General features: G+C 46.0%; 1 protein-coding gene across 2 annotated transcripts in view; it reads left to right on the top strand.

The window, feature by feature from the left end:
• The first annotated feature begins 691 nt into the window (after positions 1-691).
• The window catches only part of PCSK9 (proprotein convertase subtilisin/kexin type 9), a 53714-nt gene continuing 36525 nt past the window's right edge, over positions 692-17880 (top strand). The window contains exons 1-5 of one of the 2 annotated variants that reach the window (XM_040360407.1): positions 692-802; positions 948-1160; positions 7271-7462; positions 13628-13751; positions 14663-14796. In XM_040360407.1, the coding sequence (XP_040216341.1) occupies positions 981-1160; positions 7271-7462; positions 13628-13751; positions 14663-14796 (630 nt within the window). In that variant the 5' untranslated portion in view covers positions 692-802; positions 948-980. The other variant, XM_040360408.1, reaches the window with a different exon arrangement.

Here is a 17880-nt window from a genome sequence, read left to right as displayed (position 1 = left end):
GTGCTTAGTGTGTATGTGTGTGTTTAGCGTATATGCGTGTGTGTGCTTAGCGTATATGTGTGTGTGTGTGCGCTTAGTGTGTATGTGTGTGCTTAGCGTGTGTGTGCTTAGCGTATATGCGTGTGTGTGCTTAGTGTGTATGTGTGTGCTTAGCGTATATGCGTGTGTGTGCTTAGTGTGTATGTGTGTGCTTAGCGTATATGCGTGTGTGTGCTTAGCGTATATGTGTGTGTGCTTAGTGTGTATGTGTGCTTAGCGTATATGCGTGTGTGTGCTTAGCGTATATGTGTGTGTGTGTGCTTAGTGTGTATGTGTGTGCTTAGCGTGTATGTGTGTGTGCTTAGCGTGTGTGCTTAGCGTATATGCGTGTGTGTGTGTGCTTAGCGTATATGCGTGTGTGTGTGTGTGCTTAGCGTATATGTGTGTGTGCTTAGCGTGTATGTGTGTGTGCTTAGCGTGTGTGCTTAGCGTATATGCGTGTGTGTGTGCTTAGCGTATATGTGTGTGTGTGCTTAGCGTGTATGTGTGTGCGTGTATATGTGCTTAGCATGTTTCTGCATCCAGGTTGCTCTCACACAGGAATTTTGGAGGGAGTGAAGGGGCACTACATGCTCAGTCCTGCATGTGTTTGTATGAGGGGGTGGCATTACGCCATACAACATTTCTCCTTTGTAATCTGACTCTAGGATTCAGGTTCAGCAAACCCAGGTAATCAGTAACCAGACTGGATCATCCGATGAGACAAGAGGTGGTGTGATTCTGCTTTTCCCCACCCAAATCTGGGCTTTAGGAAGCAAACTTTGTGAGTAGTCTAACCCTTTTCCTAATTTTACTTATTCCGTAAGGTCTCTGTACTGTTATTCTTCCTATAGCCATTTATTATCTGTCTGTCATCTGTCAAGTGTAATAATCAGGGACCTTTGCTGATATCCTGCGATCACTTTCAGGTTGCACCCGTGGTGTTTGCTCAGGGTCACGCCATGATCCTACCTGGCTCCTTTTTGTTGTTGACCTTCTGCCTGGTTCTTGGACCACTCCAGATTGTGGCGGATGAGGCCGACTATGAAGAAGAGATTGTCCTCAGGCTTGTCACGGAAGAAGATGCCCAAGTTGACAGCGAGAAGAAGACGACTCCTGGGGTTTTCCTTTGGAGTAACAAGGTACAAAATACTGTTTGATCCAAAATCTTGAAATGTGCCTGGTATATTAACTACTTCAGCCCCTGAGGATTTGGCTACCCAATGATCAGGCCATTTTTTGCGATTCGGCACTGCGTCGCTTTAACTGATAATTGCGTGGTCGTGCGACGTGACGCACAAACCAAATTGACGTCCTTTATTCCCCACAAATAGAGCTTTCTTTTGGTGGTATTTGATCACCTCTACGGTTTTTATTTTTTGCGCTATAAACAAAAAAATAGTGATCATTTTGAAAAAAAGCAATATTTTTTACTTTTTGCTATAATAAATACCCCCCCAAAAAAGATATAAAAAAACAAATTTCTTTCTCAGTTGAGTCCGATATGTGTTCTTCTACGTATTTTTGGTAAATAAAATCGCAATAAGTGTATATTGATTGGTTTGCGCAAAAGTTATAGCGTCTACAAAATAGGGGATAGTTTTATGGCATTTTCAATAATATTTTTTTTTTACTAGTAATGGTGGCGATCAGTGATTTTTATCGGTATTGCGACCTTATGGCGGACACTTCGGACACTTTTGACACATTTTTGGGACCATTGGCATTTTTATAGCGATCAGTGCTATAAAAATGCATTGATTACTGTAAAAATGTCACTGGCAGGGAAGGGGTTGAATGAATGACTTGTATAGCGCTACTCATGCGAACTGAATCGCCTCTAGGCGATTAACACTAGGTGGCGAGGAAGGGGTTAATTATGTTCCCTAGGTGTGTTCTAACTGAAGGGGGGGTGGGACTGACTAGGGGAAATGACAGATCGCTGTTCATACATTGTATGAACAGACGAACAGTCATTTCTCCCCCTGACAGGACCGGGAGCTGTGTGTTTATACACACAGCTCCCGGATATCGCTCTGTAACGAGTGATCGCGGGTGCCCGGCGGTGATCGCGCCCGCGCGCGGCACCAGGGGCGAGCAGGCGGCGCACACGCGCCCCTAGTGGCTGAAATGCAAAATCACGTGATTTCACGCAGCCGACCTGCCGCCGTAAAACTGCGGCGGCTGGTCGGCAAGCAGTTAAACACTAGGGGGCGATGAAGGGGTTAAGTGTGTCCTAGGGAGTGATTCTAACTGTGGGGGGGCTGGGCTACAAGTGACACAACAGTGATCACTGCTCCCGATGACAGGGAGCAGTAGATCCCTGTCCTGTCACTAGGCAGAACAGGGAAATGCCTTGTTTATATAGGCATCTCCTAGTTCTGCAGCTCTGTGACACGATCACGGGACACCGGCGGACATTGAGTCCCGCGGGCACGGTCACAAGTCAAATCGCATGCCAAATCGGCGGCTAATGCCAGCAATGGCACTGTCCAAATCGGTGCTGCACCACAAAGTCCCAAATTCCTGTACTACTACAAGTAGTCCCTGTACTACTTTTAGCGACTTTGGGGGCAATTTGAATAGACATCTGTGCATTAACCCACACAAATGTCTGTCAAGTCGCCCCTGAAGTCAGACTGCATACTGCATTGCCGGTTTGAAATTGTGCGAGTTCAGCTAAACTTGCGCGATTTCTAACCCACATCAGTGTGAACCTGAGCTCTTCCCGACAACCCTTGCCTGGTATCGGAACCTGGAAGCCCCCTTTAACAAGGGGGCCCCCACATCCTGCCCCCCCCATGTGAATGAGTATGGGGTACAAAGTACCTACCCATTCACCAAAAAAAGTAGTGTAGTGTGAAAAAATACAGTAGACCATTTTTGCTAAAGTCCTTTACTAAAAATAACTTCTTCCGGTCTTCCTCCATCTTCTCCCGCATCTTCCTCCTCTGAGCTTCTCCTTCTCCTGCTTCTTCTTCCGCTCTTCTTCTTTCTCCTGTCTTCTTTGTTCAGTGTTTTTCTTTCTCTGACGCCGCCGACCCTCCTCCAATGCTGAGTCCCACTCCCGCCGACGACCCTCCTCCGATGCTGCATCCCGCTCATCTGTCCATGCCGATGTCAAGCATGTCTTAGATAACGATGGGGGCACGGCCATCAGAGGACGTCATCTGGAGGCCCTGTCCCCTTGTGACGTCACAAACCCATCATGCCCCCCACCCGCAGACCCCGACAACCACCGGGCAAGGGTTGTCGGGAAGAGGCCCTTGTCCCTATCAACATGAGGGCAAGGTTCTTTGGGGTGGGTGGCGCAGAGCCCCCCTGCCCCAAAGCACTCACCCTCCATGTTGAGGGCATGCTACCTGGTATGGTTCAGGAGGGGGGCGCTCGCTCGTCCCCCTTCCTTTCCTGACCTGTCGGGCGGTATGGGATGCTCGAATAAGAGTCTGGTATGGATTTTGGATGGATCCCACGTAATTTTTTTTTTAAGTTTTGGTGTGGGGATTCCCCCCTCCGAATCCATACTAGACGTAGTATGGACCTGGGGGGACCCCATGCTGTTTTTTTCATAGCTGGCATTTTTTTAAAGCTGGGAATTATTATTTTTTACATTCAGCAGGGAGGCCCGCTGACAGCTGATGACTTATCGGTTGTTAAAGTGGAGGTTCACCCTAAAACAATTTTCTAACATTACATCCAGCATACTGACGACAGTATGCTGGTATTTTTATAAATTTTTTCGCCGTACGTACCGTTTAACTGTTATTTTCACCCCGGCTTCCGAGTTCTGGCTCCTGCGGGACTGGGCGTTCCTAATGAGAGCTTAGATGATTGACGTGTTGTGAAAAACTTCCCATGGCGCATAAAGAGCGTCACCAGTTTTCCGTAAATATCTCTATATGGCGCCTACGCAGTCAGCTCTACATGGCGGGCGCAGGCGCCATATAGCGCCGACTCGCAAGTCGGCTTTTTACGGAAAAATGGTGACGCGCTTTATGCGCCATGGAAAGTTTTTCACAACACGTCAATCATATAAGCTCTCATTAGGAACGCCCAGTCCCGCGGGAATCAGAACCCGGAAGCCGGGGTGAAAATAACAATTAAACGGTACGTACGGCGAAAAAAAAAATACCAGCATGTCATCAGTATGCTGGATGTAATGTTAGAAAATTGTTTTAGGGTGAACCTCCACTTTAAAGCGGGGGTTCACCCTATAAACAAAAAAATATAAAACATTTTCTTCTAGCATAAAATTAGGCATAGTAGCGCGAGCTACAGTATGCCTGTCTTGATTTTTTTAGCGCGGTACTCACTGTGCAATCGTACATTGAAGATACCGACTCCCCGCGGGGAATGGGTGTTCCTATCCAGACGGAGGATGATTGACGGCCGGCTCTGGCACGTCACGCTTCTCCGGAAATAGCCGAAATAGGCTTGGCTCTTCACGGCGCCTGCGCATAGTCTGTGCGCAGGCGCCGTATAGCGCCGTGAAGAGCCGAGACCTACTCCGGCTGTCTTCGGGGAGCGTGACGTGCCAGAGTCGGCCGTCAATCATCCTCCGTCTGGATAGGAACACCCATTCCCCGCGGGGAGTCGGAATCTTCAATGTACGATTGCACTGTGAGTACCGCGCTAAAAAAATCAAGACAGGCATACTGTAGCTCGCGCTACTATGCCTTCATTTATGCTAAAATGTTGCTATGGAGGGTGAACCACCACTTTAAGGACGCGGCGGCCGACTTCCTGACCCCCCTACTTAGCAACCAGTTATTTGCAAAATGCAGAGCATTTCGCTTTCTCCCAGGGGATCATTTTGACAGGTCTAGACCATGAATTTACCATGAGCAATATAATATGGCTTTGAACACAGCACACTCCCATGGTTGGATGGAGTCGGGCTCATTGGTTTATTGAACACTCCGGAGTATATTATCTTATCTACTCACCTTTTCTTAAAGGGCTATTTGTTGCCCTTTGTGGTCATTTGTATTCACTTTCCCCTGTGTGAAGTTACAACTCGAAGATATTTATATCTCTAACCCAAGAGCCACTGGTTCCTTTGACTCCGTGTTGTTAGAACTGCGCTCTCCTTCTGTGAGCCTACTTCTTTTCCTGTACTGGATAAATCTTCGTTAGCCATTTGCTGATCACAACTATTTTGTTTGCAAGATAATGAGACCCTTTTTCCTTGCTCTTGCAATTATTGAATCCTGAATGCGTCCTGAAGAAGCCTAACGGCGAAACGCATTGATGCACTCAGGCTCACATCATATACTATGTATTTTATGTGTATGATTTTAAAATAGCTTGTATGTCCTTTTGTATACCATGTATGTGTCTATTTTTCTATTAAAAATTTATATTTTTTTACATCCTTATTGTTTACTGTGCCATTAAAGTCCCATCTGGGATTACCTTCGGATTCCCTCCCCCCCTTTTTTGTAATATTATTATTTACGAATGTGGCAATGTGAGTGCTGTCCTTTTATAATTGCAAAACGCAAATCGCAGCAAAATCACGGTAAAAACGTCCAAAAACGTCCATCGCGATGCAGGTCGCGATGCAGGTCCATTGAAGTCTATTACATGCAAAACACTGCATTTTGCGGGGAAAAAAGTCCCTGACCCTTTCCAAAAACGCAGAGGCACAAAAATGCATTGATGGAAATATGTTCCATAGGAACCCATGTTAAAAAATGTCACAGTGCAGTCTGAGCCAGTCTGTTAATTTCGGAGAAAGGATGAGCAGGGGAGTGCTTTGCCATCCTAGACTACAGGATGTAGTGTTTCTATTGATGCACACAGTGTAGGGAGACACACCCCTAGTCCTTACACACCAGGCTTGTGGACAGCCTTCCCAGAAGAGTTAGCTGTTATAGCTGCAAAGAATGGGCCAACTCAATATTGAACCCTGTGAACTAATAGCTAGATTCAGGTAGGGCGGCGCATCTTTCACGATACGCCGCCGTAAGTCAGAGAGGCAAGTGCTGTATTCACAAAGCACTTTCCTCCTAAGTTACGGCGGCGTAGCGTAAATGGGGCCGGCATAAGCGCGCCTAATTAGAATGAGGATGAGGGGGCGTGTTTTATGTAAATGATTGATGACCCGACGTGATTGACGTTATTTACGAGCGGCGCATGCGCCGTCCGTGTACATATCCCAGTGTGCATTGCTCCAAAGTACGCCCCAAGGACGTATTGGTTTCGACGTGAATGTAAATTACGTCCAGCCCCATTCACGGACGACTTACGCAAACGACGTAAAAATTTCTAATTTCGACGCGGGAACGACAGCCATACTTAACATTGACTAGGCCAGCTATTTGTTCGACTAACTTTACGCCGGAAAAAGCCGTACGTAAACAACGTAAAAAAAATGCGCCGGGCGCACGTACGTTTCTGAATCGGTGTATCTAGTCATTTGCATATTCTACGCCAAACTCAACGGAAGCGCCACCTAGCGGCCAACGTAAATATGCACCCTGAGATACGACGGCGTAGGAGACTTACGCCGCTCGTATCTTAGCCTAATTTAAGCGTATCTGGTTTCCAGAATACGCTTAAATTTAGGACGGCGTAGATTCAGAGTTACGTCGGCGTATCTACTGATACGCCGGCGTAAAGCTATCTGAATCCAGCTATACGACTGGGATGGCATCAAAGTTCATGTGCGTGTAAAGGCAGTGTCCCAATACTTTTGGTGATATAACGTATGTTACATGGTATCATTGTTGAAATCCAAAGAAATCTGTCTTCTGTCGTTTTTGGCATGGGTGCCATTAAAATTCATGTGTGTGTAAAGCCATGCGTCCCAATACTTTTGACACTATAGTGTATGTTATGTAAAGAAGGGCCTCATCCACAGCCATTGTATCCAGCGGTAGAGTTTTGGCCGAAAAAATGCGTTAACGCGTCTAAGCACTAGGCACGTTTAGCGCTTGCGCATGAATTCATTTCAATGGCTGCAATACATTATTATTCTGGCAAATTAATGAATTAATGCCCAAGTGCTAAACGCGTCTAAACAAGCCTAAACACATTACACGAGTTTACAAACGTCAAGCATTTTTTTTCTACCAAAATTTTCTACCAAATTTCTGCCATCAAAAAATGGAGATGAAAAATAATATACATTCATAAACGCACTATAAAAATTAAAAGTACAATTACAGTACATATTAGCCAATTGGTGTTGTAAGCAACTTCTGTCCCTATATTGCCGTAACAAATTGTCTTTCCTTCCTTATTACAGGAATCCTGGAGAATGTCTGGCCAATATGTTGTGGTGCTGAAAGAAAACACGCACAAGTCGCAGACAGAAAGGGTGATCCGTCGCCTGCAGACCCGGGCAGCAAAGCACAGCTATCTGACTAAGATTCTTTATATCTTCAATGAACTATTCCAGGGTTTTGTTGTTAGGATGAGCAGCGATCTGTTAGAGATGGTGAGTAACCTTATTTGTCATCATTGGTTGGGGGTTTTACCCAACTTTTTGTATGAACCAAAGGGCAAGGGAATAATAAGACTCTTTATTAACCCGGACCAAAATGCAGCTAAAGGACCTTGCCCCTTTTTGCGATTCGGCACTGCGTCGCTTTAACTGACAATTGCGCGGTCGTGCGACGTGGCTCCCAAACAAAATTGGCGTCCTTTTTTTCCCACAAATAGAGCTTTCTTTTGGTGGTATTTGATCACCTCTGCGGTTTTTATTTTTTGCGCTATAAATAAAAATAGAGCGACAATTTTTTAAAAAAATCAATATTTTTTACTTTTTGCTATAATAAATATCCCCCAAAAATATATATATAAAATAAAAAATTCCCTTTAGTTTAGGCCGATACGTAGTCTTCTACATATTTTTGGTAAAAAAAAACGCAATAAGCGTTTATCGGTTGGTTTGCGCAAAATTTATAGCGTTTACAAAATCAGGGATAGTTTTTTTGCATTTTTATAAAAAAAAAAAAATGTTTTACTACTAATGGCGGCGATCAGCGAGTTTTTTCGTGACTGCGACATCATGGCGGACACTTCGGAAAATTTTGACACATTTTTGGGACCATTGTAATTTTCACAGCAAAAAATGCATTTAAAATGCATTGTTTATTGTGAAAATGACAGTTGCAGTTTGGGAGTTAACCACAGGGGGCGCTGATGGGGTTATGTGTGACCTGAAGTGTGTTACAACTGTAGGGGGGTGTGGCTGTAGGTGTGACGTCATCGATTGTGTCCCCCTATAAAAGGGATGACACGATCGATGCTGCCGCCACAGTGAAGAACAGGGAAGCCGTGTTTACGCACGGCTCACCCCGTTCTTCAGCTCCGGGGACCGATCGCGGAACTCCAGCGGCGATTGGGTCCGCGAGTCCCGCGGTCACGGAGCTTCGTACTGGGTCGCGGGAGTGTGCCGCGGGCGCGCGCCCGCGACCCTACGGCTGGGCTTAAAGAGCAACGTACCTATACGTTGATGTGCCCAGCCGTGCCATTCTGCCGACGTCCTTAAAGCGGTTGTAAACCGCATAAACTTTTTTTTTTTTTCCCAAACCTGCAATGCAAAAGGCATAATAGGCTAGTATGCACCGCATACTAGCCTATTATGAAATACTTACCTCGGAACGAGGTGTGTACCACTTACCTGGTCCACGCCGAGCAGGATGTCATCTTGCTCTGGCGTGTCTTCCGGGTATCGCCGCTCCAGCGCTGTGATTGGCTGGAGCGGCGATGACGTCACTCCCGCGCGTGCGTGCGGGAGATTTAAAATCGGCAGGGTCCGGCGGATGCCGGTCCTTCAGCCGTGGATTCCCCCCTGCGCATGCGCCGCCCGCATTGCGGGGGGAATATCTCCTAAACCGTGCAGGTTTAGGAGATATTCTCCTTACCTACAGGTAAGCCTTATTATAGGCTTACCTGTAGGTAAAAGTCCAAATAGTGGGTTTACAACCACTTTAAGTGGTTAAATTTACGTCCTTTTTTTCCCCACAGATAGAGCTTTCTTTTGGTGGCATTTGATCACCTCTGCGGTTTTTATTTTTTGCACTATAAACAAAAAAAGAGCGTACATTTTGAAAAAAAAGCAATATTTTTGACTTTTTGCTATAAATATAAATATCCCCAAAAATATATATCTAAAAAAAAAAATCCTCAGTTTAGGCCGATATGTATTCTTCCACATATTTTTGATAAAAAAAAATGCAATAAGCGTATATTGATTGGTTTGCGCAAAAGTTCTACAAAATAGGGGATAGATTAATGGCATTTTTATTAATCATTTTTTGTTTACTAGTAATAATGGCGGCAATCTGCGATTTTTATCGTGACTGCGACATTATGGTGGACACATCAGACACTTTTACGCTATTTTGGGACCATTGTCATTCATACAGCGATCAGTGCTATAAAAATGCACTGATTACTGTGTAAATGACACTGACAGGGAAGGGGTTAACCATTAGGGGGCAAGGAAGGGGTTAAAGCGGGAGTTCACCCATTTATTAAAAAAAAAAAAATTTCCCTTTTTTTCCCCTTAGATGTATGCTCGTTTGGTCTAGGGGAATCGGCTATTTGTTTTAAAATATGAGCAGTACTTACCGTTTTCGAGATGCATCTTCTCCGCCGCTTCCGGGTATGGGTCTTCGGGAGCGGGCGTTCCTTCTTGATTGACAGTCTTCCGAGAGGCTTCCGACGGTCGCATCCATCGCGTCACTCGTAGCCGAAAGAAGCCGAACGTCGGTGCGGCTCTATACTGCGCCTGCGCACCGACGTTCGGCTTCTTTCGGAAAATCGTGACGCGATGGATGCGACCGTCGGAAGCCTCTCGGAAGACTGTCAATCAAGAAGGAACGCCCATTCCCGCAGCCCATACCCGGAAGCGACGGAGAGGATACATCTCGTAAACGGGTAAGTAAGGATCATATTTAAAAACAAATAGCCGATTCCCCTAGACAAAATGAGCAGGAATCTAAGGCTAAAAAGTGCTCTCTAAGGTTGAACCTCCACTTTAAGTGTGTCCTAGGGAGTGATTCTAACTGTGTGGGGGCTGGGCTACCAGTGACACGACATTGATCACTGCTCCCAATGACAGGGAGCAGTAGATCAGTGTCCTGTCACAAGGCAGAACAGGGAAATGATATACCAAGAAAGTGCAGCGCAATAATGTAAACCAAGATGAGTAAAAAATGTGGAAATAATACAGTAAACAGTCCTAAAATTATATATAGGTGATGAATAATAAATAGGAGTCCACAAAATCTTCCACCAGTGCTGAAGAATTCACAGATTGTGACAATCCCTCCACCTTAAGTCTATCTGGGTACTCTCACCTTCCAGCATGGACCCCTGAGTCATCAGGAAGTCATGCAGGCAGAATAAACATGGATCAGATGCCTCAAAGGCGTCTCCTAAAGAGCAGCTTATATTCCAGGTAATGAACGGTCTCCTTTCACTCAGCCGGCAACGTAGGATAATGCAAATAAAAAAGAGGATCTAAGTGCTCTCTGTTAAACTAAAAAAAGCATTTATTTTAAAAATACACAGGCTACTCACATTGAAGCCGAATAAAACAGCGTGTATGGTAACAAGTCTGTGGATAGCAGCGGGTGACGACATACGTAGCTACCTCCCCCAGAACAGGGAAATGCCTTGTTTACATCTCCATCTTCTGCAGCTCCGTGACACGATCGTGGGACACCGGCGGACATCAAGTCTGAGGGTCGCGCAGGCATGGTCACAGAGCTCGTGGCAGGGGCGCACGCACCCGCACGTGGCAAATTCAAAGCAACGTACCTGTATGTTGCTTTGCGCAGCCGTGCCATTCTGCCGATGTATATCTGCAGTAGGCGGTCGGCAAGCGGTTAAACATGTCATAGCTGCAGCTTTAAACAATGTTTTAGCTGACTTTAACAAGCAACAGATCTGCTTTAAAGTGTTACTAAACCCAGGAACCTGCATTCACTATAGCTGGTCGCCCACAGTACACAGAACATGGAAATGTCAGTGTAAACACAGCATCTCCCTGTTCTGCCTAGTGACATGTCACTGATGTCTGCTCCCTCTCATCGGGAGCAGTGATCAGTGACATGTCGCTCGTAGCCACGCACCCTGAGGCCCCATACACACGAGAGGATTTATCCGCGGATACGGTCCAGCGGACCGTATCCGCGGATAAATCCTCTCGAGGATTTCAGAAGATTTCTATGCGATGGCGTGTACACACCATCGCATTGAAATCCGCGCGGAAATCCTCTGGCGATGACGCGTCGCGCCGTCGCCGCGATTATGACGCGACAACGGGCGCGACGCTGTCATATAAGGAATTCCACGCATGCGTCAAATCATTACGACGCGTGCGGGGAATCCCTTTGGACGGATGGATCCGGTGAGTCTGTACAGACGAGCGGATCCATCCGTTGGGATGGATTCCAGCAGATGGATTTGTTGAGCATGTCAGCAAATATCCATCTGCTGGAAATCCATCCCAGGGGAGATTTATCCGCGGATAAATATCCGACGGAGTGTACACACCATAGAATCTATCCGCAGAAACCCATTTGATGGGATTTATCTGCGGATAGATTCTATGGTGTGTATGGGGCCTGACAGTTATAATCACTCCCTAGTACACACTTAACCCCTTTCCGCCCCCTAGTGGTTAACTCCTTCACTGCCAGTCAGATGGTGTTTGTACCATCAGGAATACTGGCATTAACCTGGCAGTTTGCTTTTGTCCAAACAGTAGCTTGCAATAGCGTTTTTGGTTGTAGCATGACAAAATGTGAAAAATTTCAAGGGGTATGAATACTTTTTCAAGGCACTGTATCCCGTTAGTTTGGTGCTGTGAAATGCTGCAGACTAGGACATCCATTTACAGTAGTAAAAACTGATTTCTTCTATATTTGCATAGCGTTTTGCAATTTATTACCCTAGTCAATGATTGCTTGGGTCACGTATGCTTGACAATATTTGTATGCGGTGACAACAAACGTGAGTGCACAGCAATAAACTGTACATGGCTTGTAACCAAAAACACATAGGCCAAGGTGAGTTTACTTTCATCTCTGATTTTGCTGAAGTCTAAAGTTAAAATGGAATGTATTCTGTTTTTGTAAATTTTCTTAAAGTGGTAGTAAACTCACATGTTTGCTTTTTACCTATAGGTAAGTCTATAATAAGGCTTAGGTAAAGGTATATATATATATGTAGCGCCCCCTTGCTTTCAGCATGGGCACTACGCTAAAGTTAGTGGGGAATGGGAGAGTTACTTTGCTCCCATTCATGGTTTATTTAAATTTAGGGACTTCTGTCATTCCTGAAATGTCCACAGGGTCAGTCTGTGGTCCATGGGTGCAATACCACCCCTGGCCGGCAGTTGGCACCAGAGGGGTTCTGGCAGAGCAAGTTTTCCCCAGCAACCAATTGGAGGAGTTTTTCCCTCGCGGGGCATGCTGGGGGAGAGTATATCTGTGACAGGGGTCATGTGTTAAAAAATCTTTGCGGGGTCCCCGTTCCAGGTGCGGTACCCACCTTCAGGGTACGCGCATTCATGGACCCCGCCGGCGCGGCCCACCTGGCCAAAGCTGAAAACTGCATCGAACCTCATCCTGAGGAAAAAGGGGACCCCAGTGCTTCGCTGGGTTCCAGGACCTGTTGAGAAAATCCCAATCTGGGATCGGGTGTCCGGACCACTGACAGGTATGATTGCTGTCATCCGGGGGCCTATATAGGAAAAGTCTACTGGGAGGATTTGCTCGCTTTAGTCCTTTATTGAAATTGGCCTGTGGCAGAGGCCCTAGAGCCGGGTCTGTGTGAGAGACCTGTTCCTCCCAGCTAGTTCAGAGTGACACTTCGGCTGCCAGGCCTATCATAGGGGTCTGTCCGGGGGCGCTTTACCCACTCCGAGCAGAGTGGCGACGAGTTACAAAATTGGTACTATACAGAGCAGTACTGACTGCTCCATTCAATATGCAGGCCTGATACCGCAAGGTTCTCTTTCTTTCCTTCATCAACCTTGACCTTCCCAATTTATGTTGATGTTGGCCGTGTTTGGCCTGGACAATAAAGCATTGAAAAACTCTTTATTGGATGTCTGGACATTCGCTCACTACTGCTGTTCTCACAACTGCACCCCTAGACACCGCCAGGGTAACTTAGTAGGCCGATCCCAAAATCAACCAGCGGCTCCTTCGGGGGTGAGCGCTACATATATAAAACCCTATAAAGCATGATCTAATTTGCTCTAACAGGAGAAAGTTTATTTTGGATCTCCAAAGGCAATTCTTGCTGGTCATTAGGAGGGAATCCTAACTTGCTGGATCTACATTCTTCTGCTGTGTTGTTAACATTCTACTTACAATGTTATTGCGGGCCGGGGACTCTTGTCTGCACCCCCTGCAACCTTCCACCCTTCAGTTCTGGAGCTGCATTTACTCACAAATATTTAGGAGGCCAAATAACATTACATTGTAAATACTGTTTTATAATATATTTAATATGCCTGTGATTCTTTGCCACCCTAGCACAGGCCCAAAGGGCAGATTATTGTATTTAATGTTTTCTTTAGACTTTTTTTGATAGCACATTGTTGGGATAAACATGCATTGATTAATTTCTGTTCTAGGCTCTGAAGCTGCCGCATGTTGATTACATTGAAGAGGACTCCTATGTGTTTGCCCAGAGTGTCCCTTGGAACCTCGATAGGATTGTCTCTACTCCACATGTAGCGAACCACTTCAACCCCCCAAGTAAGAATCTTAATTATAACTTTACTTAAATCTGACCCCCAGATAAAGATTTAAAGTGTTGACCATCTGCATTAAAGTGTTATTAAACCCAGAACCTGCATTCACTCTATCTGGTCTCCCACAGTACACAGAATATGGAAATGCAATTATTTTAGTAAACATAAACTGCTAAATACCTTTTCTCAGCAGCAGTATATAGCAGTCTTGTTATTTATATCAGTGTCTGGTAAAGCTTGTAGGAGAAATTTTCATTCTCCCCTGATTGGCCTATGAGGCTGCAGAACCCCTGACCCTCTGTCTGGACAGTGCTTATTGGCCCTGTGCTGATCACATGCACCTTCCCAAGAAAAACTCTCTAGCAATACACAGCAAGCTGAGCATGTGCAGCTTGCCCCCAAGGCTCTGTTCTATCAGCAGATAGATTGGGGACTGTGAAAAAGGGGAGAATTAAAGCAAACAGGATCAAACAGCTTTTTCTACACAATGCACAATGATTAACCCCAATGCACATTATGGCAGATATACATGCAAAGCTATCCCCTCCATTGATGTGGGGTCAGCGGACTCTGCAGTCATGAGTGCTTTCATCATCTTTCTGGACAGCTTGCAAGGTTAAATGCAAGCTATTTAACAAGTACTACAGCTATAGAAGTTCAGCATCTTCCTGATACAGACACTAAGCAAAGAGTGAAGAGGAACTGATTAGAGCAAGGGTGCCGCCTATAGGGGAGCAACTTTTTGTTAAGTGCAAAATCCAATAGTTAGGACGTATACTACCACAGGTATTGGATTGTCCTCCAATGAACGATAGAGAAATTCAAGGTAAAGATGTGAGTCATTATTTTGATCACTGGCTGCCACTGAAAACTGGAATGTGTTAACTATTCCATGAACATGTTTTTTCTGTTTAGATACAGGAGATCTGGTGGAAGTATATCTCCTAGACACCAGCATACAGAGCAATCACAGGGAGATTGAAGGGAAGGTTCTCGTCACAGAGTTTGAGAATGTACCAGAGGAAGATGGCACTAGATTCTACCGACAGGTCAGTCATTTCCTTCTTTGTTATAATAGAATGCATTTCATAGATCAATAGACGTAGTCAAAACATAAGCCAGGAAGCCAAAACGTATAATCGGATGAGCCAGTAATCAGAAAATTAGAAATCAGCGAAGTCGGAGGCAAAAGAACAGGATCGGGCAAAGTCTTTCGTGGGAATACAGCAGAGACGTTTTGACCAGGCGAAGGCACAAAAGAAATGAACAAGTCAGTTTAAATAGCCAGAAGGGGCTAGCTGTAGGCGGGACTGACGAGCAGTTAATGATAAACAGGTGAGCCACTGTGGAAATAATGAGTGTTGACAATTGTAACGGAATGACCCGGGACAAACAGAGACTTTGGAAGGATGAGGGGTACTCCTGTGCCAGCGTCATTAATAACTCTTATGTCTAGGGTCACCTTATGTCGGATAGGGCCATAGGGTGACTGAGAAATTATATCCTAAATTACAGGACAGGGGACATTACTGATAGCTCATATTGCAGGAGATAGTGCAACGTGTTGGTTTATTCTATGACTCATCTCTCTGTGAAGACTGTTGACATGTTAAATGAGGCTGGCTCTTGGAAGGCCTTTCATTCATTGTGTGATAACACTGTTTAAAGCCTATTGAAGCTCAGAGGTGTGAATACCTTTCTGTCGGCGACGGACCGTCTGTCTAAAGATGTGGATTGAGAAGAAATCATTGTGTGATGGTGTTTTGTTTGAATTCTGTTAATGAAGGAATGTGACTTCTCAGGTGCAGGTGAATGACTTATTGTCGGAGACGTAACGTCTGGGGGATAATTAACTCCTCTATGTAATTATCTAAAATAATGTGATTGAAGCTCATTGTGTGATGTATGGGTGGGGTGGGGTTTTGTTCCTGTGATTACTGTAACCTGTTGTACTGTATATAAGACTGAAAGTAACCATTAAAAGTTGTCTGACATTTGAAACCAGAACAGAGCTGTGTGTCTCGTGTCTGGGGGGAATTCTTATGGGCCGTGTTCGTTTGCCTGATTGTGGAGTGTCGATAAGCTGTCTTGGGTGGAATGGAATATCGTGAACGGATTTAACCCCTGTCCCATTTGGGGTTCCGTTACAATTGGTCGCAGCAGTGGGATGTTTCCATCGGCAGAAGGACGGCTACAAGGACACAGGACAATGGAGACGCTGTATGAACGGCTGAAGCTCTCTTCCCTCAAGGACTTACTGGAGAGCCGGGGCAGATCGGCCTGCAATCATAAGAGAAGGGACATTATTACAGAGCTTGTCCAAATGGATAGAGCTGAAAGGCCCAGCGTAACAGAAAGGCCCAGCATAACAGAAAGGACACCCGAGGAAGAGTTTTTTGACCGGGCTGTTAGACGTGGACTGGCACAGTATGGACCTAATCCTCCACCGGAGATCATAGACCGGGTTATAGCGGCTGTGGATGCCACTTGGCTACAGCAAAGAGATGCTGCAGCAGCAGAAGTCAAAGCAGCACCAACTGAAGAGAGAGGAGAGGTACAGATGCCAGTCACCATGGAAGTGGAGTTCCAGGGAGCCGGGGCAGTTGGCCCCTTTCCCCAGCAACAAGCTGTGGTGGTAAAGCGCTTACTCCCAGCTGAATCACTGGCGGCAGGGCAGGAGGCTACTGGCTGCTGCACACAACTGCAGCTTGAGCTGACATCGGGGGATGGGACTGTGGTCTCCCCTCAAAGCGACCCAGCAGAAGAGCTGGCAACGGAGCAGAGTGCCACAAGCCTCTGCTCTCAACTAACGGAAGAGGGAGTTCCTGGGGCAGTGGATGGGACTGTGGTCTCCACTCAAAGTGACCCAGCGGAAGAGCTGGCAACAGAGCAGAGTGCCACAAGCCTCTGCTCTCACTTAACGGAAGAGGGAGTTCGTGGGGCAGTGGATGGGACTTCAGTCTTCACTGACACAACCTCAGAAAATGGTGCGTCACCGAGACAGGAGGATGTCGGCTTTGCTTTGCAAGCATCAGGGGATTTTCTACCACCAGTGGATGGGACTTCAGTCTCCACTGGTATACCCCAGGGATGGGGGCCAGTTGGCCCAGATCCCCAACAACATGATGGACTGAGCCCAGTCACCCTGTCTTCTCTCCAGCGGCTGAAAGGACTCCAGGGAGAAGGGCCAGTCCAGGCCTCTCCCCAGCGGCAGGCAGGTTCTCTGAGAGAGACAGAGGTTGGCGGGGTGAGTAATGCTCTGTTTGGAGCAATTTATTTGGGGTACGGTATGGATACCAGCATTGAAGGACTGGTACTACTGACTAACTTCGGAGTCAACCCGTTCGGGGTTCCCTCCTGTGTCAGTCTCCCACCGAAAGGGGAGAGATGTAACGGAATGACCCGGGACAAGCAGAGACTTTGGAAGGATGAGGGGTACTCCTGTGCCAGCGTCATTAATAACTCTTATGTCTAGGGTCACCTTATGTCCGATAGGGCCATAGGGTGACTGAGAAATTATATCCTAAATTACAGGACAGGGGACATTACTGATAGCTCATATTGCAGGAGATAGTGCAACGTGTTGGTTTATTCTATGACTCATCTCTCTGTGAAGACTGTTGACATGTTAAATGAGGCTGGCTCTTGGAAGGCCTTTCATTGTGTGATAACACTGTTTAAAGCCTATTGAAGCTCAGAGGTGTGAATACCTTTCTGTCGGCGACGGACCGTCTGTCTAAAGATGTGGATTGAGAAGAAATCATTGTGTGATGGTGTTTTGTTTGAATTCTGTTAATGAAGCAATGTGACTTCTCAGGTGCAGGTGAATGACTTATTGTCGGAGACGTAACGTCTGGGGGATAATTAACTCCTCTATGTAATTATCTAAAAGAATGTGATTGAAGCTCATTGTGTGATGTATGGGTGGGGTGGGGTTTTGTTCCTGTGATTACTGTAACCTGTTGTACTGTATATAAGACTGAAAGTAACCATTAAAAGTTGTCTGACATTTGAAACCAGAACAGAGCTGTGTGTCTCGTGTCTGGGGGAATTCTTATGGCCCGTGTTCGTTTGCCTGATTGTGGAGTGTCGATAAGCTGTCTTGGGTGGAATGGAATATCGTGAACGGATTT

Source organism: Rana temporaria, chromosome 7 (genome assembly GCF_905171775.1).
Source record: "Rana temporaria chromosome 7, aRanTem1.1, whole genome shotgun sequence".
NCBI classification, from domain to species: domain Eukaryota; kingdom Metazoa; phylum Chordata; class Amphibia; order Anura; family Ranidae; genus Rana; species Rana temporaria.
Note: the sequence above shows the minus strand (reverse complement) of the source record. Positions and strands in the feature narration are given on the sequence as shown.